This window comes from Panthera tigris, chromosome D1 (assembly GCF_018350195.1).
Source record: "Panthera tigris isolate Pti1 chromosome D1, P.tigris_Pti1_mat1.1, whole genome shotgun sequence".
NCBI classification, from domain to species: domain Eukaryota; kingdom Metazoa; phylum Chordata; class Mammalia; order Carnivora; family Felidae; genus Panthera; species Panthera tigris.
Window position 1 is genome coordinate 48,885,686 of NC_056669.1, and position 26,026 is coordinate 48,911,711.

Sequence of the window (26,026 nt, forward strand, 5' to 3'; positions counted from 1 at the left end):
AGGCTTCCTTTGGCTTTCCTTGCTACACTTCATATTGTAGATTACTTACTAGTTCTAGTTCCCAGGGGTATGTGTTGACTTACTTTTCCATTTTGGGGGCCTATAATTCAGTGTTGCTTCTTTCTAGGTAAGTTATCAGATCTAGCTGTTCATTAAAAATCAACTATGGTGTTTCTTTTAATTAAGATTTAATTGACATTATTTTCAGGTATAACTATGGAGCTTCTTAAATGGTAGAGGCACCTGAATGAATGAGAATCTACTAAATGAGACCCTCCAGAGATAAACAATCTGTTCTTAATATTCACTGATTCTAATGCAGTGAAATTTCAGGGCCACACACCTAAATCACTATCCAACATCCAGCCTCCTGTGTCAAAAACTAGGAACTAAATTTTCAATTCCAACTGTAAATACCTGTAATCATCTCATAAAGTATTGTCCATCTGCCACTCCAAAGCTAGTTCCTTTTGTGCTGTTGATAATCTCTTTCCAACTCTGAGATTGGTCAATCATCTGTCTTCAACATGTCTCTCCAATGAACTCCTTTTAATATACATGTTAACATCTCTTTTTTGCCTCATTCTAACTACAATTAAATCTCTAGTTAAATTTCATAAGAGTAGCTCTTACTATTGTGTTACCTCTCACACAACCCATTGCTACTGGTGTTGGCACCCATACCTAGCTGTTCTTCAGTCAATTGTTTCTCAGTCATTCCATATTTTCTTGGCTTGTTTACTACCCAGTCTTTAAACTTTTGTTTTGTTTTACCATTTTACCATTACTGGTTTTATTTTTTCAATAAGGCTTCTTTCTCACCTTCCCACCTAGGAGTCTAAATGTTTGCTCCCCAGGGACCTGTCCTTGACCTTCTTCCTTGGTATGGATACTTTTGGTACACTGGTAGGTTTGAATGTCACCTTTCTTTTGATTGTCATACCTTTAAGCCTTTGATAAAAGTTATGGTCTCCCCAAAGGAAGGTACAACAGAAAATTTTGCCTATGTTTTTGGATGCAGACCCCAGCCTTTCTTCCATGACAGTGTTCATGTATATTCCTAAGTTCAGCTATCACAAATATGTTACCTCTCAAATCCACTGGACACCTAAGTTTTCTGACTGAACCTCTCTATAATAGCATTTGACAATCTCTTGTATTCACTTTCATCTTAAAAAAAAAAGAAAAACATGCAGATAGGGTCTGTTTACAATTTCTAGTGGCTCCCATGCTCCCCAGTGTAATACAACTAAGCATGACAAAGAAGACTTCATAATTTTCAAAGTTGTTGGGTTTTAACCACATAAACATTTGAAAACACGTGTTTTCAAGATTTTAAGTTTGCTGTTCATTCTCCATAGATATGTGGACTCCTAGTTATCCTCCAAGACTCAAATACCACCACCTTTAAGTCTTCCTTAACCAACTTCCAGGTAGTTTAGTGTACCTACTTATTTTTTTAATTGCAGAAATGAAGTAGTAATCGCAGTAAAATGAAGTAAAGCCAGATCTACATTCTTGTTCAACTGTTTTTAGTGACTCAATCTGTACACTGGGGGACACACTCTGCTATGTAGTAGTATCTGTAAATACCACAGAAAATATATGTAAAAAGTTTGCCAATGCCTACCACATAGCAAGTGCTCAACAAACTGACTTTCACTGTTTTGTATGCCCATCTCCAATAGATGACAGGAAAGATTAATCTTGCATCTCAGAGATCCTGCCTTATATATAGCAGGTGCCATGCTCAGGTTTTAAAGAACAGAGTGATGAACAAGACATAAGAAAAAGAAGCCATTCTAAAGCCATTGAAGAAATAAAAAGATACAAACTTGAAGTTTCTTCATCATTCTATTTATTACATGTATGAATATTAACATCTCATGGTATCCATCTAATTCAGTCAAAACCAACAAAGGAAAAAGGTTAACCATGTTTCAAATGAACATTCTTACAGATTCCCCTGTAACTTAAAATAGAAATATGTTCATCTGCATTAAATTGTTTGACAAATTTGAAAAATGTCACTTAAAAAAAAAAATCACCTTTAGTACTTAAATATATTTGTTAATCGCTTGATGGTATCAGTGTCCAAGTTCAATAAAAGTTGCTTCATTAGATACTTTTCAAAAATGGACATCTGGATGGTTCTCTATAGCTGGAGAGATATATATGCAAAGTCCTATTTCGGTTTAAAAAATTTTTCAAGTCTGGCTTTTCTATTTAAGAAAAGTCCTGCAGTGCTCTCTCACAACCCTCATTTGAAGGATAAAACTAACCAGAATTTGCTTCTTTAATCATGTGAAGCTACTAGAAAAAAAAATCTTTTATGTTGAGGTTGCTGTTTAATTCCATTTTCACCCAATAAAAAGTACAGAAACACTGTCTTTATTTGATGGTGTGCATAAATATTACACTCCATGGATAGCAAAAATATTTTTTATTTATAATTTACAGTTTCACAAGTGAAAATCGTACATTTTTACACATACAATTTCATTTTGTTAAATTTGCACACATCTACAGAACTTTCACACAACAAGCACCTGAAACTGTGCAGGCAGTAGGAAATGCAAATACTAAAATGTATTTATTAACCAAATGATAGCTGAAGGCCCTGCCTCAGCTAGACAATTTATATAGATATATGTCTATATATACATAAAAAATTCTTCACCTTCTAGATCCAACAGCAGCTTTTTTTTAAAAAGAAAAACATACCTTTCTCATTTTATTTAAACTGACTCGACTGTATCACTTTCTGTTTTAATTTCAGTGGGTGTTGCTATGCTTTCCTCTGTACAAGCTGGTGGGGTATCAATTCGTTCTTCCTTAACTTTGGGACTTTCACAGGGTTCCTGCAATTCATTTTTGACAATGTTCAACATAATGTTCAAAGGGTTTTCAACTGGTGTCTTGCTGGGAGATGGTGTACAATCAAATGAAGATGTCTACAAAATGAAAAGCCCTGTGAGTTCTAATTCAAGTTCAAAAGTACCACATTAGTTTTATTTATAAGACCTTTGTGTGGAAAAAGAAACATACACATAACAAATAAATAATACCTGCTTCCCCATACAACATTATAAAAGCAGGCAAATAAATATACTGAGCATTTAATACATCCTCAGCAGTGATCTGAGCTAAGAAAAGCAGTAACCACTGTCAGGACAAAAGAAGTTGATTAGATATACTTCTATATTTAACCCCACAGAGATAGTAACCCCTACATATACTATGGAATTCTGACTATCGTAATTTCAAATACTCTGACCTCACAAACCATCAAATGTCCTAGAATGTCTACTCTGTTTTGATGACCTAAATATATCTTCCAAACTGCCTTTTTAATTTTTATTTATTTTTTTAGTTTTTTTTTAAGTTTATTTGTTTTGAGAGAGAATAAGCAGGGGAGGGGCAGGAGAGAAGAAGAGAGAATTTCCCAAGCAGACTCCGCACTGGCAGCAAAGAGCCTGAAGTGGGGCTCAAACCTATGAACTGCAAGATTACCTGACCCAAAATCAAGAGTCTGACGCTTAACTGACTGAGCCACACACGTGCCCCTCAAACTCCCTCTTGAACCAGTTAGTGTTTATTGTTTGGTTTTAAGAAATGGTTACTCTCAAATATGAAAATTTGAACTTCTGAAGTCAAGACAGGTCTTTCAGATTTCACATGTGATCACTTTAAAATTATTCCTATGCTATAATATGCTAAGTTTAAAAAAAAAAAAAAGGGCCGTAAACACTACCCATAACTCTAGAAATCTGTTCACATTATGATCCTCCTCTTCAGTTTCCCTCACATTTCTCTGGGCCTACTGTTTTAGTAAAAAACATCAAGACTCAAATGAATAGAATGCAAGGAATACAGAAATTTCAAAATCTAAATCAGATCCTATCAATCTAGCACCAATATTTAGTGAACAACCTAAATGCTACATCAAAACACAAAACAGCTCAATAAAGTTAAATATTGCTCTGATGCAAAAAAAATAACTGAAAATAGAATTTATTAATGTACATGAGAAAAAACAGTAATCAAAAAGAACTTACATTTTGATAATCTTCATAACATGATGGATGATAAATCTGAAGCAAAAAGAAAAACAGTAAGTAGGTATTCACATGTGTGTTCATTTCCAATAGACTATTCTGATAGGATTTTCTTTTTTAATTTACACCAAAAAAATAGCTATCTTAGAAAGGTGGCAAAAATCACTCGGTCACATATGTGGATAAAACAAAAATTTCATCCAGTTTCTCTGTAATCTTGCTTTATACATTTAAGTAGATAACATGGTATACTTTTAAGATAGTAACAGTTTTTTTATGATGAATTATAAATTCAGAATTAAAATGATGTGGTTTAGGTAAAAAGAAGACTGACTAGATTCAGATCTACTCTGGGTTTATCGTTAACTAATTCTGCAACTTCTTATATAAAATGAGTATAGAACCAATTGACTGCTAAAATACCTTCCAACTCAAACACTCTATACCTTTTTTATAAGAATCAAAACACAAAAATTTTTCTTTCCAACTGGTGAGCTAGCCCCTACAAAAAAAATCTAATCTTAACACTTATAAAGAATTGAAAATTACCTTTCCATCTACTCTAATAGCATTTTTTAAATGCCATTCCTCCTCTTCTTCATCCCAGTATTGTTCAAATTGTTCTTGACAGATTTCACAACTCTAAAATAGAATGATAAAAAATGAAATTTACAGAACACATTCAATCACCTTAGGTAAAAACATATAAACATTTTATTAAGTGGAAGAAAACTTACGTGTTATCTGGAAGTTCAATATATAAATACAAAATAAGTTCTAAGGATTTTGCATTCTTCCATGCAAAAATAGTTAACATTTATTTTGCTGTTGTTGGTCACTGATAAGGAAGTCAGGGATGACCAGAGGTAGAAAATTTAATATTCTTTTCTTACCTCAACTGCTCCAGCTGGTCCAGCAGGTACACTTTGGAACTCCTTTTCTTTTGCAGCCTCCTGAGTTTTGAGCACAACTTCTTCATGCACCTTTTCAAAAAACTGGCTCTTTGCACGTTCTTCCAAATCAGCTATTTCCTCAAATTCTATCCAGTCCTTAAAACAAGTTGATTTAAAAGGAATATTTTCATTTGTTTCTAAACTTTTACTGCTTATCTTCAATATAATAGCATTGAAAGATAAGGGTACATTTACCTATAATATGCTTTAATATTATTTAAAATTATACTTTCTCTATGAACCCCACAACTTAGAGACAATACAAAGCAACTACTGAACAGTTAAGTTCTCAATGTTCATTTTCCATTACCTCTAGAGTTACAACTACTAATTTAAACAAGATAAATTTCACATAAAATTTTTGACAAAAAAAATGTCATAGGAAATTGGAATTTTACAGCTAGTAGAAACTTATGTCCTACTCTTATCTCAACAAAAAGCAAATATATACTCTTCAAATTTATTTTAAAAACGTTTCATATTCTAGGGATCAAATTCTATTCAGAAAATTGATGAGATAGCTCCCAGCAATTATTTAAACTATAACACTCTTTAGAATGATAAGATTTAAGGGTTAAAAGATGGTTTAGAGGTATACTGATTACTTACTGTTAAACTGTAGTACCAACGTCTATGAGTGACTTTTCTGCTAACATCTTTTTCAGTTCTGTTTTGCCGATAATGCCAGTCCAAGTGGTCTGCATATACATCTGTCTGTGATGTTGTAAACCTCATTCCACAAGAGTAACACTGAATACCAGTGTACAGTCGATTTATAACGCTATCATAACGTCTATTTTGAAAAACAAAGAAATCATCTTTAGTTCTGATAATATGGAAAAATGGCCAAAAGCTGGCTGAAACAATACCCTAAGATCAATATTGTTCTCTAATATCATGTCACTGACCCTCTTTAAATTAACGTTGGTGAATTTTAGAACATGGAGTCTATCCTCTTATTGATAGGCCTGGCCCAGTTATTTCCTTTCTAGCTAAAAATGGAATGATCATCTGCTAACTAATAAGCCAATAGCTGGCCTGCTCTTAGATCAGTGTCAACATCAAGGTGGACATGGCAGATGGGTATGGCAGAACAAATGGATTTCACCTCTTCAGATCTTTGGAGTTCTGAATGACTCAACTACCCCACCCTCATCTAAAGAATGGTGAAAGTAGTACAAAAGAAATAATAATAGTATACATAACTAAAAAGAAAAATTAGACTCATGGTAAACTGAGGTCACCATCAGTTCTTACAATTCTGAGCTTCCTATTTGGAAAGAAATAGGTATACAGACCAACTAACTGAATAAATAGGGCAGTTATGAACTGTTAATACTAAATAATGATTTAATAAAAATGGTTTTATAACTATATGGGGAAGAGTTGGTAGGACAGTAAAAGAGCTGGCTAAATCTTCATTTTCAGGAAATCAAAAGACTGTCTAAATGTGATAAATCAAGAAATCAAGAAAATATGTGTCTTTTAAGAAATAGAGAAATGCAAGGAACCATAACTAACAGTTAAAAATGGTTTAAAAAAAAGCGTCTGGGTGGGGGTATTGGATGGTTCAGTTAAGCATCTGACTCTTGATATTGGCTCAGGTCATGATCTCAGGGTTCGTTGAGAGCCAGACCCGCATCCAGCTCTGTGCTGACAGGGTAGAGCCTGCTTGGGATTCTCTCTCTGCCACTCCCCACTCACACTCCCTCTCTCTCTTTCAAAATAAATAAATAAACTTAAAAACAATTATTTTTAATGCTTCTGGGTAAAGAGTAATGCCAGGAAAAAGGGATACTATCTTTTATTATAAGCCTTTATTAGAAGACTTTCATTATAAAGCTTTAATTCCATGAATTACAGTTAAAAAAAATTGAGTTTTAAAAGGTGTAATCCATTAGGTGTCTATATTTTTATGAAGTATTCATAAGGATATAATAAGTCCATAAAGCACCTTTAACTTTTTTTATAGGAGTAATACACACAAATAGAATATTAGGAACAAATATGCACCAAATGTTAAAAGAGTGGTTATCAGTAAAGTTGGAATTGTAGGTTAAATTTATTTTCTTGATTTAACTGAATTTTCTAATTTTCTTTTTTTTTCCTTAATTTTTTTTTTTTAAGTAGGCTCCATGCCCAGCATGGGGCTTAAACTCACAACCCTGAGATCAAGAGTCACATGCTCTAGAGCATGTAGGAATTTTCTAACTTCCTACACTGAATATGCATTACTTATGAAATGAAAATAGATTTTTTTTTAAGTTCTTAAATACTAGACTATAAAAATCTCATTTTCCTATCTTCAAAAGCACAAGAATATCAAATACAGAAAAAATAATGATTAACAGAAATGGAGATAAAAGGAATACATGATGATTAATACCTATTATTGTAACTCCTTATATTTCCTATACCAAATACAGATATTAAAAAATTGAAATTTGGGGATGGTCTCTTGGCCTAAATACTTGTGCAGCAGACATATTTTAAAACGAAATTTAAAAACATAAAGGCTTCTTGAAGTTTATGTTATGTATATTTCACTACATTAAAGAAAAAGAAAACATGCTTCCTAAATTTTATAAACACTTGAAAGAGGGGTAAAATGAATAGCACTAATAACATCCACTGTTTAATTAAAGTCATTGTCCCATTTATCTTGGAAAATTAGAAAGAAAATTAGATTACATACTGTTTCAGTTCTTCAATTGTAAAATTGGTAAGATCTGGAACATCTTGATCTTCATTTTGATCTTCCTCCTCTTCAGGGGCAGGCTGAGCAGCAACTTCATTTACTTCTTCAATTGAAAAAAAAACAAACTTCTCAATACCGTTCTCTAAGCATTCTTTATAGAGGAATACTAAAGTGTCATAAACATACAGAGAACCCCATCTTGTCTATTCACTGTATTTACTGACCAAGGAAACAAATACAATTCTTTGTTTTGATAACTGAAATTAAGTCTGATTTCTTCAAAGTCAATTTTCATGAAATTTTATTTCATCAATATGCAAATTATTTTTAAAAACTAAATCAATATAAAATAACTAGTAAAAAGTCTGCACATGGCATTTGCAGGAACGTTAAATGAAACAATGTCCACTATAAAGTTACTAGTACCATCTTAGAAAATTTTTAAAGTATTTCATTATAAGCCAATTATATTTGATTTCCAGAAATAAATTAAAAATTCAAAATTTTAATGACTTTTATCATAACTTATAACATTATAGCAAATCATACATACACCTTTAAAACTTAATAAAGTTTTGTGTACATGCAGTATAGAAGAACCATACTCACGTGTTGTAGCTGAATCAGGCTGGGACAATTTGAGAATTCCTGTTTTTAGCAGTTTTGAAAATAATTCATTTACATCCACCTGACTGAGATGATTATCAGGATATGCCTTTGGAAGGGCTCCTTTAAAAAAACAGCACTCTTAAAATGAAAGTAGAACTCAAAGATGTAAATCATACTATGCATTTTTCAAAGTTTTCTTCAAGATGCCCTATCAATAATAAATTTGGGGAATGCATGGGTGGCTCAGTCGGTTAAGCATCTGACTTCAGCTCAGGTCCGGTCAGTGAGTTTGAGTCCCATGTAAGGCTCTGTGCTGACAGCTCAGAGCCTGGAGCGTGCTTCAGGTTCTGTGTCTCCCTCTCTCCCTGCCCCTCCCCCACTCACGCTCACTCACGCGGCGAGTGTGCACGCTCTCTTTCTCTCTCTCTCAAAAATAAACATTAAAGAAAATAAAAAAATAAAAATAAATTTGAAAAAAGTCTTCTTCAGGATGAGTGTAATTATCACAGAAGCTCCTAAAGTGAACTTTTCATTTAGGTCAGCAAGTCCTCATCTCTTAAAAATATATTCTAGGACAAATATTAAAAGTTAACACTGAAAACACTGATACTTTATGAAACTTTAGAAGTACTTTATAAATACTTTATTGAGCAGGGCTAAACCCACGACAGGATATCATGACCTGAGCCAGAATCAAAAGTCGGACACTTAACCGACTAAGCCACCCAGGCGCCCCAATTACTATTCTTTAAATCAACTGTAAACACAGTATTTTAATGTATTTGTATATCACTATTATCTATTATGCATCTCACTACACCTTTAGAAAAAAGTTCTGAACTACTAAAAATTTCTCTTCATGACAGGAAATTCAGTTTGCATCCACAATATACATAATCCCTGCTCTTAACCACTGTATACTGTACCCTTAGCACAGTCCGTTGTACATTGCGGGCTAATTAATATTTGTTGAAATGTCTGAATACATGAATGAATAAATTAACCTCAACAGTCAATTACAACACCATTTCACACCCTAGTTTAACATTTACATTTCACTGGGATTAGCTATTTATGTTTCAGAGTTGTAACCAGCTATTCACAAGTCTGTGAGCAGCTGAGTTGAGTGATCAAGGGCATGAACTATGGAAACAGACTCCTGGGATTCTAACTGGAAATCCCATTTTCTAGTTGTGTGACATAACCAAGTTGCATATGTGTGCCTCAGTTTTATAGGTAAAGAAGAGTCATCCTAGAACAATACCTAGCATACAGCAAATGATCAATATGTTTAAATATTTACTACTAGGAGGTGTTTTTACTTTCATTTTCAAGAAGAAACCTTAAGAGAAGCTGAATATAGAACACTGGATGCTTTTCACACCTCTTTAGTAGGAGTGAGCAGAACCTGAAGTAAGGCATACTTAACATCTCACTCAATTCCTCCAACCTAGAGGAAAAAGATGTGATTTCCTCTGTGACATTGCTATCCCCTGTGTGTATACACATGCACCCCAAGGTTGTAAAAACAAAAAGAAAATTTGCAGTTTTTGCACACTATCTCGTGCTACTCACCCCAACATAACAAATCCTCTACTCAACAAAAAAAAACTGAGTTCTAAAAAGAATACGTTAATACAGCACATGTTACGAAGCACTTTTGCATATACTACCTTATTTGACTCTTAAAAAACAAACTTCCCAAGCAAATACTGACTTTATTGTCTGTCAAGAGGAAGCAACTGAATCCCGGAGAGGATATTTGCTTATACCCTGCCTACCTATAAAGTAGTAAAGTATAGCTTCTAACACTGGTCTTCTGACTTTAGATCCCACTTCTTTCTTCCCTTTTCAATAAGGTGACAACAAAAAAACATTTAAAAAATATTAATTTATCCTAATTGTCAATCTAGGAACTAAAAACACAAAGTGTTTTTCAAATTAATTACATGAAATACTTGTGATGACACAATTTAAGAACTAAAGCATAAACTAGAACTTGACTGACTAGGCTTTCCCTAGTTACTTCCAAAGTTTTGGAAAACTCCCTAAGTTTGTAAACTAAATAGTGCCACGCTAGAGCATGTTTCTGAAAGTGCCTATTTTAATGATTAAAAAAATAAAGCAAGTACCACTACAATTTGGTTGGGCTGCTTCTCAATACACTAAAGCTTTGCAGTTACTTTATAAAATACCATAATTTATATACTTCCCATTGTTTTCAAATTAAATTTAAAATTCACTTTTTTTTTCCGTTTATTTTGAAAGAAAGAGAGAGAAAGCAAGAGCGAGAGAACAAGCAGGAGAGGGGCAGAGGGAGATGGAGCGGTAGAGAATCCCAAGCAGGCTCTGCAGCATGGAGCCTGATGGAGTGCTCAAACTCATGACCTGAGCCAAAATCAAGAGTCAGATGCTTAACTAAGACACCCAGACACCCCAAAACTAAAAATCGCTTTTAAAGCTCTCATATCCAATACAGTTACTGTATCCATAACAATACCGTTATGCCTCATCTCACAGTAACAAGAGCTTCTCAGGGGACCTGGCTAGGGACTCAGGTTTTTCTACTTTTTTGTTTTTTTTAAGAAGGCTCTACACCCAACCCAGGGCTTGAACTCACAACCCCAAGATCAAGGGTCACATGCTCTACCAACTAAACCAGCCAGGCACCCTATTTCTACTTTTTTAACATGTTGTGTACAATTATTATTTGAGTGCCCATAAAGACATATGAATGAATCAACTTTATAAAGCAAAGTCCCTAGTATTCACTTCGTGTTTGCTGGATCATCACATATACACAAAACAAAAACTCAAAATATCAAATAACTGAGATTTCTGAGGTTTGTCATTTATTTCATTTTACCTCAACACAAACATCACCCTTTACTCCACCCTCCACAGGTTTCTTTCTTTTTTATGGTCTACAAAACCCTAGCTGACCATGTCTAGCTATAAACAGGATCCAAGTGAACACACATAAACAGTGGAAACAAACTCAAAAAGGGAACACAAATTTCTAGCCAGATTAAATTTCTCTAAACTGCATATCCCCTCTCAAAATTGTCATTTCCTAAAACTGACAAAACTAGCTACTCAACAAAACAATATTTGTTTTTTGAAAAAACACTAAGTTCAGAAAGTACATACCTGAAGGATTCTGAACAAATGCTCCAGGATTTTGTGGATGAACTGGTAAAAATTGTTGTCCTTGGCCAAATGCTACTGGCTGAGCAACACCAGTAAGAACCTTTAAGAGAAACCTTGGTTTAAAAAAAGAACATCCTTTCTGTATTTTAACTAAAACTTTAACATTCTGATCATATAAAAATACCGACAGATATCATAAGGTCTGGTTTCTACAATAAAAATGTACAAGTGTAACTTAACTGGATCACTTCATTTCTAGACTTTCTACAAAAATGAAACAATACTCCCTTACCTGTTTCATGGGTTATAAGATATATGAGAAGTTTAAGATACCATGCAAACATAAGACAGCCAACAGACTGTGTGACCTTAAACAAATCATTTTACCTTGCTGATGCTTTCCCTTATTTTACAAATAGAACTGATATCTAGAGATATGACCTGTACACAATCATAATGGCTAGCTGTCAGCAAAGCTGAGGCCAGAACTGCTGACCAGACTCCTTCCCACAGATATGAAAAGCCTGCTTTAATCAGCAATCTCTTAACTCTTTTTTGATCATCCTGCTTGAACATTATACTTTGGGTTGCAAAGTAGACTGTAAAAGACAAACAACTACTGTACAGACTGCTTGCTATCAATAATGCTTATAACACATTTTAAAATCTTTTTGTTTTACATTTTCTTCCATGAGACATTACTACTATAAAATGAATCTGTCCTAGTAAGAAAATGTCAGTGCCTAGAAAAAAAGTGAATTTAGCCCAGGAGAATTTCAGCAGGCAAGCAAAGTAGTCATTAATCACACAATGTAAGCACACTGCTTTATAATTATTTCAATATGCATTTTAAAATATATGCAGAACAAAAGCAAAAGAATACCAACAGATGATTGTACAAGTTGAGGTGATGCACTGAATGTATTTGGGAGACATGTCACAAGTTTCCTGTGTTTACATTAATATCACACAACTGTATTCAACTGGAATCACTGGAAAGGTGGTGAAAAGTACGAAGAAAAGAAAAAGAAAGGCTGTAAAAGCATGGGCAGTTTGATTTTATTTAACTCAGGTTAAGGAAGTTCTTAAAAGTCTAAAAATCCAGCTCCCTATAACTTTAAGGGGCTCCACAGTTCTACAATGTAGCACGAGTCTATGAAACAAACTCACAATTGTGTAATACTTTACTAGCCTTGAAACCAAAAAGGAAAAAACATAATGGGGAGGCTATGCATGTGTAAGGGGTAATATGGGAAATCTCTGTATTTCACAGCTCAACTTTGCTGTAAACCTAAAACTATTCTAAAACAATAAAGTCCATTAAAAAACAAACACTGTGTGTGTGTGTGTGTGTGTGTGTGTGTGTGTGTGTGTGTGTGTGTGTGAGTGAGAGTGAGAGTGACAGAGAGACAGAGACAGAGAGATTTCTACAGATCCTGGGAGAGCTAAAATCAATTTTGGATTTAAATTGCAAATTTAAGGCTCAAGACTCTCATCCCACTTGCCTAGCATGTGGACTTCTGGAGTACCTTACAAACTGTCAATCTACAGAATAAATTATCTCCTAAAAATCTTCAAACCCTAGAAACATTAAAATGGTCCACATCTGTAAAGAACATCATTTTAGAGTAACAACAGACTTACCTGTTGAGACGCCTGAATATTTCCTACTGTTATTGGAGCAGGTAAATTGCCAAAGTTTCCAAATTGGGAACTCTGGAGATTCTTTTCATCAAAATAGTGTCCAGAAGCTCTGTTAAGGGGATTCGAGAAACTCTGGTTTCCAGGGCCATGTGGTCCATTAAAATTTGGTCCTTGAGGTGAATCAAACATTTGTTCATGTCTTTGGAACTGTAGTCCTTGGGATGGGGCATTAAAAGCATTGCCAGGTGGATCATTATATGGACCAGACTGATTGAAAGATACTGATTCAAGCCTTTGTGAAGGATGATTGTCAAATCGTGTGCTTTGAAGACCAAGAGGAATATCAAACCTTGATGCTTGCTGGTGTTGTGGGCCATCAAATCTTTGAGGTACACCATCAAATCTTGGTTGAACCTGCTGTCCAGGTGGTCCATCAAATCTCTGTGGGCCTGGCTGACCAGTTCTTTCAAATCTAGGACCTGGCTGCCCATGTAATCCATCAAATCTTGGCAAGAGTGATGGCTGACCTGGCTGCCCATCAAACCTTAAAGCATGACAACCTTCAAATCTTGGACCACCTTGACCTAGAGGCCCTTCAATTCTCAAGCCACCTCCTGGCACAGAAGGACCCTCAAACCTCATTCCACCTCCTTGTTGGACTAACGGTCCTTCAAACCTGATCCCAACCCCTGGCTGACCATGTGGACCCTCAAACCTAAGGTTCCCACCAAGTTGATTATGTTGTCCTTCAAACCTCAAACCAGCTACTGACTGACCATGGGGACCCTCAAACCTCATTCCAACTCCCTGCTGTAGCAAAGGGCCCTCAAATCTGATCCCACCTGCTGGCTGACCATGCGGTCCATCAAACCTAATTGCAGCCCCTGATGGACCATGACCCCCTTCAAATCTAAGTCCACCTACAGGCTGACCTCGGGGATTATCAAATCTAAGTCCACCCACAGGCTGACCATGAGGTCCCTCAAACCGTAGACCACCCACAGGTTGACCCCGATGTCCCTCAAACCTGAGACCACCCACAGGCTGGCCCCCTGGTCCCTCAAATCGCAAACCACCTGCAGATCCCTCAAACCTCAGACCAGGGGAACCTTCAAACCGAAAACCACCTCCTCCTGCCTGACCAATCGGCCCCTCAAACCGCAGAGGCGTCCCAACTGGTCCTGGAGGACCTTCAAATCTCAAAGGACACCCACCTCCTAGCTGACCTTGTGGTCCTTCAAATCTCAAAGGGCCACCTCCCCCCATTTGTCCTGGTGACCCATCAAACCGAAGAGAACCTGGTGTAGGAGGTCCATCAATTCTAGGGCTTAATTTATTAGGTCCTTCAAAAATCATCTTGGTTGGGCCATCTCTTGTTACTGATGGCCTACTGGGTCCATCAAATAATGGTCTGTCTTCAGCTAAAGCTGTAAGTCGCTGATTTGTATCGAGGCCGGCAAATCTTGATGCTGGGCTATCTACAAATGGTTTATCTGAATCTTCGTATCTAGGTCGCTTAAGTGGAAAACGATCATTGAATGGTGACCTCTGCTCTTCTCGTACACCTTTTAAAAAGAAAAAGATGTTATTTTCCCTGAATCTGAATTTTTATTAAATTATCTTAATTCTATTTTCATGTAAATGTTTAGCCAAAAATATCCAAAACTATCTCACTTTATTAGAGGGGAAGGAAAAGACAGCATATCAAGCAGCAAGAAAGAGGATGCCCTCTACAGTCAGACACACCTGGGTTTAAAAAAAAAAAAAAAAAAATCCCCATTTTGTCAACTAATTATTTGACTTTGAGAGCAAGTTATTTAACCTCTCTGGTCTTGCTTCCTATCTGTAAAATGGGATAAAATATATTTAATTGGGTTATTGTGAGGATTAAATCAGATTACATATATAAAGAACCTAAGTCAAGTACCTAACACATAGGGTGGCCTTAAGTATTAGCTCCCTTCCCTTCCCTTTGAGGGGAAAAAATGAAACAAAATAAACAAAAGGTAGTCTGAACAGTCACAGAAATCCATCCCCACTTAGCTTGTTCATTTTCCCTTCACTGCTGATTCAATAGGCATAATCTGATTTAACTTTTTCTACCTTTAGCAGAGACTTGCTCGTCATGTCTTCTCCGGCCCTCATGGGGTGAAAGATTCTCAGCATAAGTACGACTCCCAGATATAGGAGAAAGACGTCTTGCTCTTTCACTAAATTGTTCTTTTCTGTCAAACTGTGCTCCACTATTCCTACTTGCATGTTTACTTTTGGATGGCTCACATTCTATTCCAGACAACAAGGCATCGGTCAAAGGGTAGTCAAAAATATCAGGATCTAAGAGATCAAGTCTTGGAAATGAATGCTGAACCTGTGTCCTTTTCAGTTTTGCTTTATGTTCATAGTAGGTTAATTCAGCATCAGATAAGAGAGGTTTCTTTTTTAATCCACCTTTATTTTCTTCTGTAGGACTATCCCGTACATTGCATCTATGTTTACCTTCTTGATACTGAAATAGCTGTCGAATTTGATGCACAACAACAAGGAACTCATCCTGTGTAATTTCACCAGATGCTAAACGTTCACTCGTCTGTGTAGGGGTGATAAAAGGAAATCAAATATTTTAAGTATAAAAAGCACTTACAAAAAAACTTAGACAAAAGAGAATAATGACTACATGTGGTCATAGTAACTACCTTTTGAAGTAATTCTCTTTTGCTTGCAAGAGTTAACTCTTTAGGAATCTGAAGATTAGCATCTACACTTAATCGATGCTGCTGCTTTGGGGTTCGAGGTGACAAGATTCCTTTAGTGCTTGACCAGCTCTCCCTATGCCTTAGATGAGGAGATTTACTATGTTCATCACCCTGTTGTAAGCTGAAACCACAAAAGCATGATGTTACTTCATGAAAATTTTTTCAATTACTCAGGACCATATTCCAAAGGATCTGGTTAAAATGAATACATGTAACTACAAAAGTTAACTAAATGATTAAGAGCACAAGGTCTGAAGTCAGGAAAATCAGACATGAATTCTACTTCTTGCATGTCCTACACGTGAAGCTTTAGGTAGACTAGTTAACCTTTCTAAACTTGTTTCCTTATCTGTAAAATAGGAATACTAATGGTATTTCACCCAGTTACTGAAAAATAAAAGGAAAAATAAAGCACTAATTACAGCATCCAATAAATATTACCCAATTTTAAAATTAACACTGTCTTTAAAACATACGTTCTTATTTTACTTAATTAAAAACGTTAACATCCTACCTTTTATTTTCTTCCCAACCAGATTTCCATCTTTTGGTAGACTTCGAACTTTGCCAATTTTCTATATTCTCCTTTGGTTCAGTGCCGGATTTTGTAGAATGCTGATTCGCAGCTTCTTGTGGTCGTTCCTCTTCAGTCTTTTTTATTCGCCTCGGATCTCGAATATCTTGTTTATTACTCCTTTTAGCATTTCGCTCTTCCCTGGAAGGTAGCGTAAACTCTTCCATATGTGATTGCTTAACTCCTGATTGGCGAATCTTTCCAGCTTTGGGTGTGGAAGTTGGAGACATACTCCTCTGCCTTCGTTTGGGTGACCGCCTATCTCTTCTCTTTGGAGAATGTATAATTGGTGATCGAGACTTGGGTGATCGTGATCTTGACCGCTTTCTAGTACTTGATCTCCCTGGTTTTGTCCCTTGTTTTTCTGATTCTTCCGTTATTGTATCCTGCTTTTGTACGATGCCATTGATGATTTTATTTCGACTTCCAACGAGTCTGTGTTCAGATGATTTCATGTGCTCATCTTTGTCCTTTTTTTCTGCAGTTTTTCTCTTGTCTTTTACATCATCATCTTTGCTATCAGTCTTATCCTGAAGATGTTTTTTTAACCTAGGATCTCTCTTGTTCATATCCGACACCCTTGCACTTTCGGATTCTTGATTTTTCAAGTCTTTTGTGTGGGATAATTTGTTTTTCAAAGGTGATGGTGATTTAGATTTAGATTTAGATTTAGAATCTAATTGGTCAAGTTCTTTCTTGGTTATTTTTTCACCTGATTTGCTTTTCTCTTGCTTGGATGAATTTAGTTTTTCAGAGGGTACAGTTTTACTTGTCTTAATATCAGACTGGTTCAATGTGTTCATTAGGAATTCTTTCCTGTGACTCTGATCTTTTCCATGCGAAGAATGTTGACTCATCCTATTAAGACGGGGATCCCGATTAGTTCCTTTCAAATCCTGAATTTGTAAGGATGGACCTGGACGACTTTTCTCTGGTTGCACAGGAACTTGATGGGGAGGTTTAACAGCCAAAGGGGGAATTGGTGGAACATGTAATTTGGATGGTGCAGATCCAGGACCTAAGTTGGATGTCTCCTGCTGAACGCTAAGAGAAACTGCCTGAAATACAAAATAAACGTTCATGTTAATACATAAAACATGCAGATTATCTGTCAGGAAAACAATAAAGAATGTAATGTTTTTTCAATAAATCCATTCAATACTACAGTTACATTGTATACTTCTAGTGTTTAAGTGGAGATTAAAATGAAGAGAGAAAGTTCATGTACTTATGGGGCTTGTTATTTCTTACTAGTCCTTTACTTTGGGGTTTTTGTAATATAATCTTTAAGAGAATGAAGAAAACATCCTCCCTCTTCCTAATTATGCAGGATTCTGAGCCAGACTGCTACTAAGAAATTACCAAATAAATCACTGCACCCTAGGTGCACAAGAATCAGAGTCATTCCGGCTAAATTTTAGGTCATAAAATTTAGTTCCTCCTAATGTCACGGATAATGAACTTGATAAAATCTTGCCTTCCTGTACTTCCTCACTCTCAAATTCAAGTGCTAAGTAAAATAACTTAGTAAAAGGTCATTCATGCACGGAAATATGTAATCTTCCTGGCCTCCTTAATTTTGTGATGGCTTTTCTTTCATAGGCTTTAGGAACTGGATTTCTACTCCTGAAACCTAAGCTCATAAAACATTAAAGACTACGCAAAAACATTCACAACAACACACCTAACCATCTTGGGACAGGTCTTAAGTCCACATGATATAATGTTAATTAAACTAAGGTGTTATCTTAAAAGATAGCAATTTAACAGAAAAAAGTACTTGAAAGAAACTAGTGTATAGTTTATACTCAAGTGAGTTTTACAATAAGGAAATAAAAATTTGGTGTAATAAAGGTACCATAATTTACAAAATAAATGTGGAAAAAGAATACACTAATAAAAATAACATGCTAATACAATTCAAATACAAAATAATTACTTCTCTATCTGAAGACAGGTTTAAAATATTTAAAATGCCAAATCTCCTCTACTTACCAGTTGTGCCTTAGCTTGCTCTAGCTCAAGCTCCAGCTTTTTCTGCTGAAGTTCTAACAACTGTTTTTGTTTTGCCAGTAACTGCTGCCTTATTAGTTGTTCTTGAGTAAGATTCTTCTGTATATCAGGAACAATTGGAGGAGTGGAGATGCTAGGGGAACTGACCACTGTGCCAGGTGTTGAAGGCTCTTCGGGCTAGAAGAGAAAATAATGTGTTAAAAATATATATTTCACGGCTAAAAAGGAAGCTGAGGAACTAAAAATTATCAGCTGACCTCTTCATAAATATTATCCATAATCATAAATGGCTTGTCATGTTTAAAGCACACAAAAAATCTTCCAAAAATTTAAAAACCGAAATAAGGATATTATGTAACACCTCAACAAGAAGAATGTATTTTAAATGCACTGTGAACCTGAGTGAAAAAAAAGTTTTTTTTGTAACAAAACTAATTTAGCACGGGGTATTCTTGAGATTTCAAACAAGAAATTTTAGGTAAATCGAAATCTGATAAAGTATTATATACCATTCATATTAAAACTTACCGATTTATTTAAAAATTTAGGATTCACATGGATGCTAGATGTATTCACATTGGGGGGCAGAGGTTTAATAGGCCAAGCAGGATCTAACGAATTGACTCTGACATCCAGGGCATAAAGTTTCTTCAAAGGGAATATTTCATCCCATGTGGAACGTAATTTAAATAAACTTTTTCTAGTATTTTCATCCACCTAGAACAACAGAACAATTCTATGGCTTGTTAAGTTACTATAGAATGTTTTAATTATTAAGAATTAAAGCTATATAAATCTCTGTTCTACTCAATACAGCAAACATACTACTCATTCATAAATATGTACAACAGTAATAACTTATTAAAGGTATATTTGGTTTGAAAATGTAAAGTTAATTAAGAAACTTCTCCTTCAAAAAAATTCAGAAAAATTAAAGTCATTGTCCCCTGGCCTTTATGAAAGCAAACAACTAAGCAATTCTATTATTAACAGTACAAAATGTTTCCAAATTTTAGGGCTTGATATAGTATTCCTTATGTTACTCTTACTCTGGACAAAAGTGTAAAACAACTAGAAATTAGTTGAACCTGTAAGACAAATCTGTCTCCCTAACCAATCTTCTGCAATACAATATGGTTGGCACCTATGAACAAGTTATTTGTGGTATGGAAGGCACCATAAAAATTGAAATTCACAGGTATCTTACCCACTGTTGAGCTTCAGTGTTACCTAACTATGACAGGAATAACAATAACAATGATATCCAGAAACTAGTTAGCAGAGACACCTAGTACTTGGGAAAACTGAATTAGAATTTTAGCTTTAGGATAATAAAGCCTGGCCTATATTCAAGTCTTTAGAGAATTATATTTATTACAGTCATTTTCATCAACTGCAGGGTCAAAGCCCTGTTAGATTCAGTAATATTCTACCAAACACCCAACTAAATTTGAACATAATGAAACTGAAACCAAGAAGCTGGTTTAGCTCCCCAACTCCTGTAATGCAAAGTTGGCTTCTTAGACTACAGCTTCAGGTAAGCAGTATTTAGCCAAGGTCTACAATACACTATTCATCAGCAAGCCCCTTAATACAATTTGAAACCCAGCTTTCCAAATTTCTTCTGCATATACTTACTAGCAGTATTTTTTTCTAAGAACTGAGAAGAAAAAAATTACTCAAGTAGCAACTACTTGAGTAAAACAAACAAGTAACAAACAAGTAAAATCTGTTCTAACAAACAAGTAAAATCTGGTATTTCTTTCAAAATAATTCCAATTCTCCAAGTCTGACAACTGTAAGATTTCTCCAAACACAACAGGTTCAGCTAATAAAAGATAAGAACTACCATTTTTTTTATGTTAGGTAACAAGATTTAAAACTAAATTACTTATAAATGTCCTTTTGCTAAATGTGAAAGATCAAGTCTGACAGGAAGAGAATGGATTACTCCAGCAAATCCCTTGTCTTCCTCAGCCTAATACTGTATTAAACAAACTACCAGATACAATGTTATGGAAGGAAGAAGTTGCAATCTCTGGGTATAGAAACTAACAAGCCTTTCTTCTAAACATTAAGAGGGGATTAAAAGTTATTTCCAAAATAATTTAAAGCAATTAACTGGTCCACCATTCACACATACCTATTACATTCACAGAAAACACACTTGAACAAAGTAACAGGAAACATTTCCCGGGGCGGGGGAGGGGGATCACAAAAGTTTCAGGCACCAATCACAGGCTGGGACACACAGGAAGATTATGCTTTTTCAGATAGGAATAGTTAACATCCTAACACCAAAAACTGCAACAATGAAATTTGAAGTATTCTTGATAGCTTCAGATATTTTTGCCCATATTCTAGTGATGGAACAGACCTTCAATCAAATGAACTCAATTAAAAACAAAACAAATTCTAAAAGCAAACCCCATCTATTCTTGAATGGATAATGGAAAAGCCCTAGAATCTGCTTTAAAGATCTAACATAAAACACTAACTTTAGCATGGTACTTGATAAATATCCAAGAGAATAAAACATTTCACCACCCAAGAAAACCCAACACAAACACAAGTATTTATTTAATCAGGAACACATTTTTTTAAAAATTCAAATGTTTCTAAATGCATATATACCTTTTCAAACACACAAATAAATGTTGCAACTAGATTTTTAGTAAAGGCAGTGAGATACTCTCTTCCAACGTTTTTCACGATAGAATCCATAAGGTACATAACAGGAAGCTTCTCTGAGGAAGGAGCCTGAAGTGATAAAAAGAAACTGAGAAGTTTAGTATAATGAATTGTCACCAAAGAATTACTTTTAAAAGTGAGTTTTCAAACATACAATACAGATTTCTATTCTTGTTGACGCTAAATACTTTCGAATTAATATTAACCTTTATGAAAATTAAATGTTCAATCAAGGTGTCATCTCTTACAATGATCTTTAGTTGAGCATATAAAATTAGCTCAGAAATACCAGAAAGACAAACCGTAATCTTTAGCACATTCATTTAACACTCGATGTAATTTCAGGTTCATACGGTAAAAAGACCTGTGTTTTAAGTGAGCAAAAAGGGGAAAGGGTATTTTCTGTAACCCAAGTGTAAGCTTTGTGACTCCCATTAACTTAGAATAGTGTGCCTAGACTCAACGAAGTAAAATTTCCAGACTTCTGGCAGAAACCCTAATTTTCATAGGCATATTTTATATGTTAGACTCTATGACGCTTTTGTTACCTGTAAAATCATTAGGATTACTTTTCTATAATCCAATGAACAAAGAAATTAAGTACACTTCACATATGAAGTTAATGGCAAAAAACACTCTGAAACTTGCACAAGGACATGCAGGAAGGTGCAAGTTGTTACTGATACAAGAAAAACTGGATGGAGCAGCTGCTGAGTCATGTAAATCAGGTTGAACTTGACTCTGGAAACCAGGATTTGTCCTGAAGATTTTCTTCACAGCATGGACTCTCCGTCGAAATATTTTTCCTCTGACATGCACAAACCAGTGTTTCTAAATTTGTGCAAAGCCAGTGTGGTGATGCTGATACAGGTGGCCCTTTCCAAAGCAAAGAAATGTTGCCCCCAGTTCAACTGCAATGCCTAACCCACCACTGGCTTTTAGAATGTACAGCAAGTTTCCAGAAAGCATCAGCAGGTTCACAGACTTGAGGAGCATTAAGACACACCATAAAAAGTGTTAACTCCGACTCCACAGGAGCACCCATGATTTAAAGACAAAATAAAAAAAAAATTATCCCCATTTACCCATCCCATGTGTATCGGAATCTTAACCCTGAACAACTCTTACCCATAGCTATCTGTAGCTAGGGTAGGCTCACAGTTCTGCAGTACACAACGCCATCATATTTCACAAAACCAATTGCCCATACAAGTGTGTGGAAGTGCTCTTGCTTCTGATAACACCTTTACAACCAAAGTTGGCCAAGGAAACCTTTGAATAACTTTGTATGAAAAATTTCTTTTAGGGTCCTAATAAAAGGGTTCACAAGGCCACTGCATGTGGGTATACTAGTAAGTACCAACATGTCCAATGCTTTATTGCTGTGTCTTTATCTTACCATGTCATGTTTTATACCATTTTAGTCATTGTTGTACTTATGAAGACAGGCTCTCTTTAAAACCAAAATCTGTTCAGTAGGCTAATTTTTTTATTGTACAAGTGAATCCTGTATGTAATATTTTTTCACTACTACTGCCTCATGGGAAGAGTCAAATTAGGTGTGAATCCTTTAGTAATGCCGAGACGCTAGAGAATAAGGACACAAACATTCACCTCCAGAAACACAAAACCAAGCCAGTTTGCTACCAAATGACAGAAAATCCCTCCCCTCACCCTCAACCCCAACCCTGATTATTTCCCCAGTGACTTTTACATCTTTTCCTCAACCTGGCTTTCCAAAAATAACCAGGAAACGTGTGCCAAAAAAATTTCAGCTTTTATCAGCAAATAGTCCATCTATTTTCACCACTCTGTGTCGCCATACACAAATACAAATTTTAATGTGGTCACTATCGTCAGCATTTAGTTTTCACTTCTCGAAGATCTTCTGGATCCATTAAAAACCAGCAAGGAAACTGTTGAGTGACAACCTGAACTGCTAAATATTAGACTCTGTGGAATATTAGTAATCCCCAAACTACTAGGTAATTAGATTTTAAAAATCAATGTTATTTAAAAAAAAAAAAAAAAAAGAAAGAAAGAAAGAAACGCAAGTGTTTTGTTTTTTAAAAAAGGCATTCAATGTCAAGGTAAGCCTTCAACAAGGCAAAAACTAAGTTTTCACGTCCAACATGTTTGTGATATCAATAAAAAGGATGTTGAGTATGAGGAATGCTTCCTTTTTAAGTCTCATACTTTAAAAAAAGAACAATAGCTGTTTCACAGACATTCACAGGAAAAGGTGAATGAAGACTTGTATTTTAGCTGTCAGACTGAGCATGACAAACTTGTTGGGCCCTTAAAAACAAAACAAAACATCTTTACTTTTTTGTCCTCTTTAAATTAAGGTATGAAAGGACCACCTGAAACCGTGTATCTTGTGAACAGATTTACCCAAAAGAGTGGATGGAACCTAAAGAATGAACCCAAGTCACTTAAAGACTTTTGTTTAAAACACACAACCACGTAGATAAAAATAAGTCTTGGAAACAGATTCTACACCTTACAAAGGTAAATAAAAAAGACAAATACATATTTTATATGTTTTATTCACAAATTTTATAATACCAGTCACACATTTCAAAACCATTTATTAAGAGTCAGACCACTCAGTTGTACACTAGACAGAAACCGCCTCTAAACAATATATTGGTGGTTGTTGTTAAAGTGGCCTTTTAAAAGGGGTTCACTCTGCTAAAAGGAGGCTCATCCTGTTAATTTCAATCACTAACAACTAGAAAAAACTGAACCATAGTACAAGCTTGAAAAATAACTTAAAACGTAATACTGGGAAGCTATTAAAACTCATTATGATAACTAAGTTTAACAGTAACTTAAATGACATCGCTCCCACATGAATCCACAGAAGAGGAGGACTACAGGGAAATATAGGGTGGCAGAGGACCACTTCTTTCAAGGGGTGAAGAAAAGCACGTCTTCACTATCAGGGAAGGGAAGAAAAAAAGAGAAAAGGAAGAGGAGGAGGGACTGAACTTTTCAAAAAAAAACTGCAAGTACTTGTTACCCACTGGGCCAGTTCTCCACCTACAGGTTGGATAAGATCTCCTCCCCCCACCCGAACCCCGCCCGAACCCCCAATTTCCCGTATTTTGGGGCAAATTAGACCCTCCGATAGGAGAATAAAAGTTCGATCTGGCCGCCCCCACCCCAAAACGGGGCTGACGGGTGTGAGCAGCTGCCTGGCTGGCAGGGAATGGATTCTCCTCTCTTCCCTTTCGCATCATGTGCTTTTCAGGCGCCATGTTGGGCTCCTAACAGGCGGCTGCTCCACTCGGGGCCAATTCCCTACTCCCACCCACCAACAGCTCGCTCCCAGGTCCCCCTTCACCTCCTTCCAACCCACAGAGCACAATTACCCAAAAGGGTAAGGGGGTGGGGGTGGGGGCGGGGAATGGGAGAACCACCACTCCCCACCTTCCCGGGGGTTAAAATGGTTTTAACTCTTACTTCCCCACACCACAAACTGCCTTTTAAGTACCCCCCTCCCCAAAGGGCTCTATTCAAAACGTGTGTGTCGGGATATACAATGCGGTGGCCTAAATAGGGAGTTGGTAAGCGGAAGTGGGACTCCACCCTTTATCCTCCCCACTCCCTCCCCCCCGAGAGAGGCCCACGCTCGAAGCCTGGGCCAGAGACCGAGCCTGAGTTGGAGGTGGAGGGTTGGAGAGGAGGAACACTGTCCCCCTTTGGATGGAAGCGAGACCTGGGATGAGGCTGACACTAAAATCAGGGAGTATTAGAAGAATAGGAGGCTGCGGGGTGTATAAAAACCTTGGCGGTTTGGGCCTCGATGAGAGAGACGATCTCCTTGGCGAAGGGCAGGTTCTCCTCGGCTAGAATGGTCAGCATATTGATGTGCGGTTTGCTATTGAAGGTCAGGTCTTCGAGTGATGATTGATAATCCCGACAGGCGTCCTCCCGGGCCCCCGCAGTACCGGCCTCGGCCGGCGTCTGCTCTGACATTGCGCCGCGGCCCCCCTCCGAGGTCCGCCGCAGCTGAAGCTGAAGCCGCTCTCGATACCCCGCCTCCCTTCCGACTCCTCTTCCTCTCCCCGGGTCTCTCGCGGCTCCGGCTTCACCACATGCTGACCGCGGAGGGGGGTTAGGGGACGACACAGGGGGAACCTCGGGTATGAAACGCCGCCGTCTCAAGGGTGATCTCCGTCCACTTCCAGCCGCCACAGAAGCTTCTTTCTCCACAGACACAAAATGGCGGCGGCAGTGGCGGCTCCAGCTCCGAAAATGTCTGTGTTCCCAACCGCTGCGTCGTGCGAAATGAGCAAGGGGAGGGGAAATGTGCGGTAAAAGGGCGGGGCCGTTGAGAAAACCAGGGGTGATTGGTTCATCCAGTAACGTCACAAGCACCGCCTTCGGCCCTTCCGCAGGGCGTCCTGGCACCGCCTTCTTCTCCCGGCCCTACCCGGGCTTTCGCAACACCTACCGTTCAGAGGTGCGGTGAAAAAGACGGCCCCTCTCATTGGCTGATTCGTAAGGGACTGTTCGGTCATTTGTTACCATAACAACCCATTCAGGGAGGCCAATAGGCTTGGGGGAGCCTGTTCCCGAGGCCCAACCCAACCAGTTTAAGGAGAAAGCTCAGCCGTTCCCTCCCCTCGTCCCTCCCTCCGCAATCCCCTAGCCACTGAGCGGTTCCGTCAATCATCCTCCCTCCCGCCTGCCCTGGCGGCCGCGGCCAGGGGGTGGGGGCTGAGGGGAGCGAAGGTTTTCGGCCCGCCACACCCCACCTCGCCGCCGGCGACTCAGGTGCTCCCGAGAGCCTGGGCGGGTCCAGCTGCGGGGCAGATTGTCCCTCCTGGAACTGACACAGGGAGTGAGACGCCGAATTTACCCGGAACCTAGGG

At 37.0% G+C, this 26,026-nt stretch overlaps 1 protein-coding gene across 4 annotated transcripts; it reads right to left on the reverse strand.

Annotated features, from left to right (window-relative positions):
- Positions 1–1,841: 1,841 nt before the first annotated feature.
- On the reverse strand, positions 1,842–25,445 carry PCF11 (PCF11 cleavage and polyadenylation factor subunit). Of its 4 annotated transcripts, none has more exons than XM_042957684.1 (16): positions 24,936–25,445; positions 21,087–21,212; positions 18,981–19,169; positions 18,435–18,629; positions 16,380–17,497; positions 15,806–15,986; positions 15,216–15,699; positions 13,113–14,677; positions 11,469–11,568; positions 8,319–8,438; positions 7,707–7,809; positions 5,621–5,804; positions 4,952–5,107; positions 4,608–4,700; positions 4,059–4,094; positions 1,842–2,954 (listed from the first exon to the last, which is right to left on the reverse strand). In XM_042957684.1, the coding sequence occupies exons 1-16, from the start codon at positions 25,125–25,127 to the stop codon at positions 2,739–2,741; spliced, it is 5,058 nt and encodes a 1,685-aa protein (XP_042813618.1). In that variant the 5' UTR covers positions 25,128–25,445; the 3' UTR covers positions 1,842–2,738. The 4 variants fall into 4 exon arrangements, with proteins under 4 accessions (XP_042813618.1, XP_042813619.1, XP_007079031.2 ...); XM_042957685.1 differs by having other exon boundaries at positions 15,609–15,699; positions 24,936–25,444; XM_007078969.2 differs by having other exon boundaries at positions 7,707–7,812; positions 15,609–15,699; positions 24,936–25,444.
- Positions 25,446–26,026: the final 581 nt, after the last annotated feature.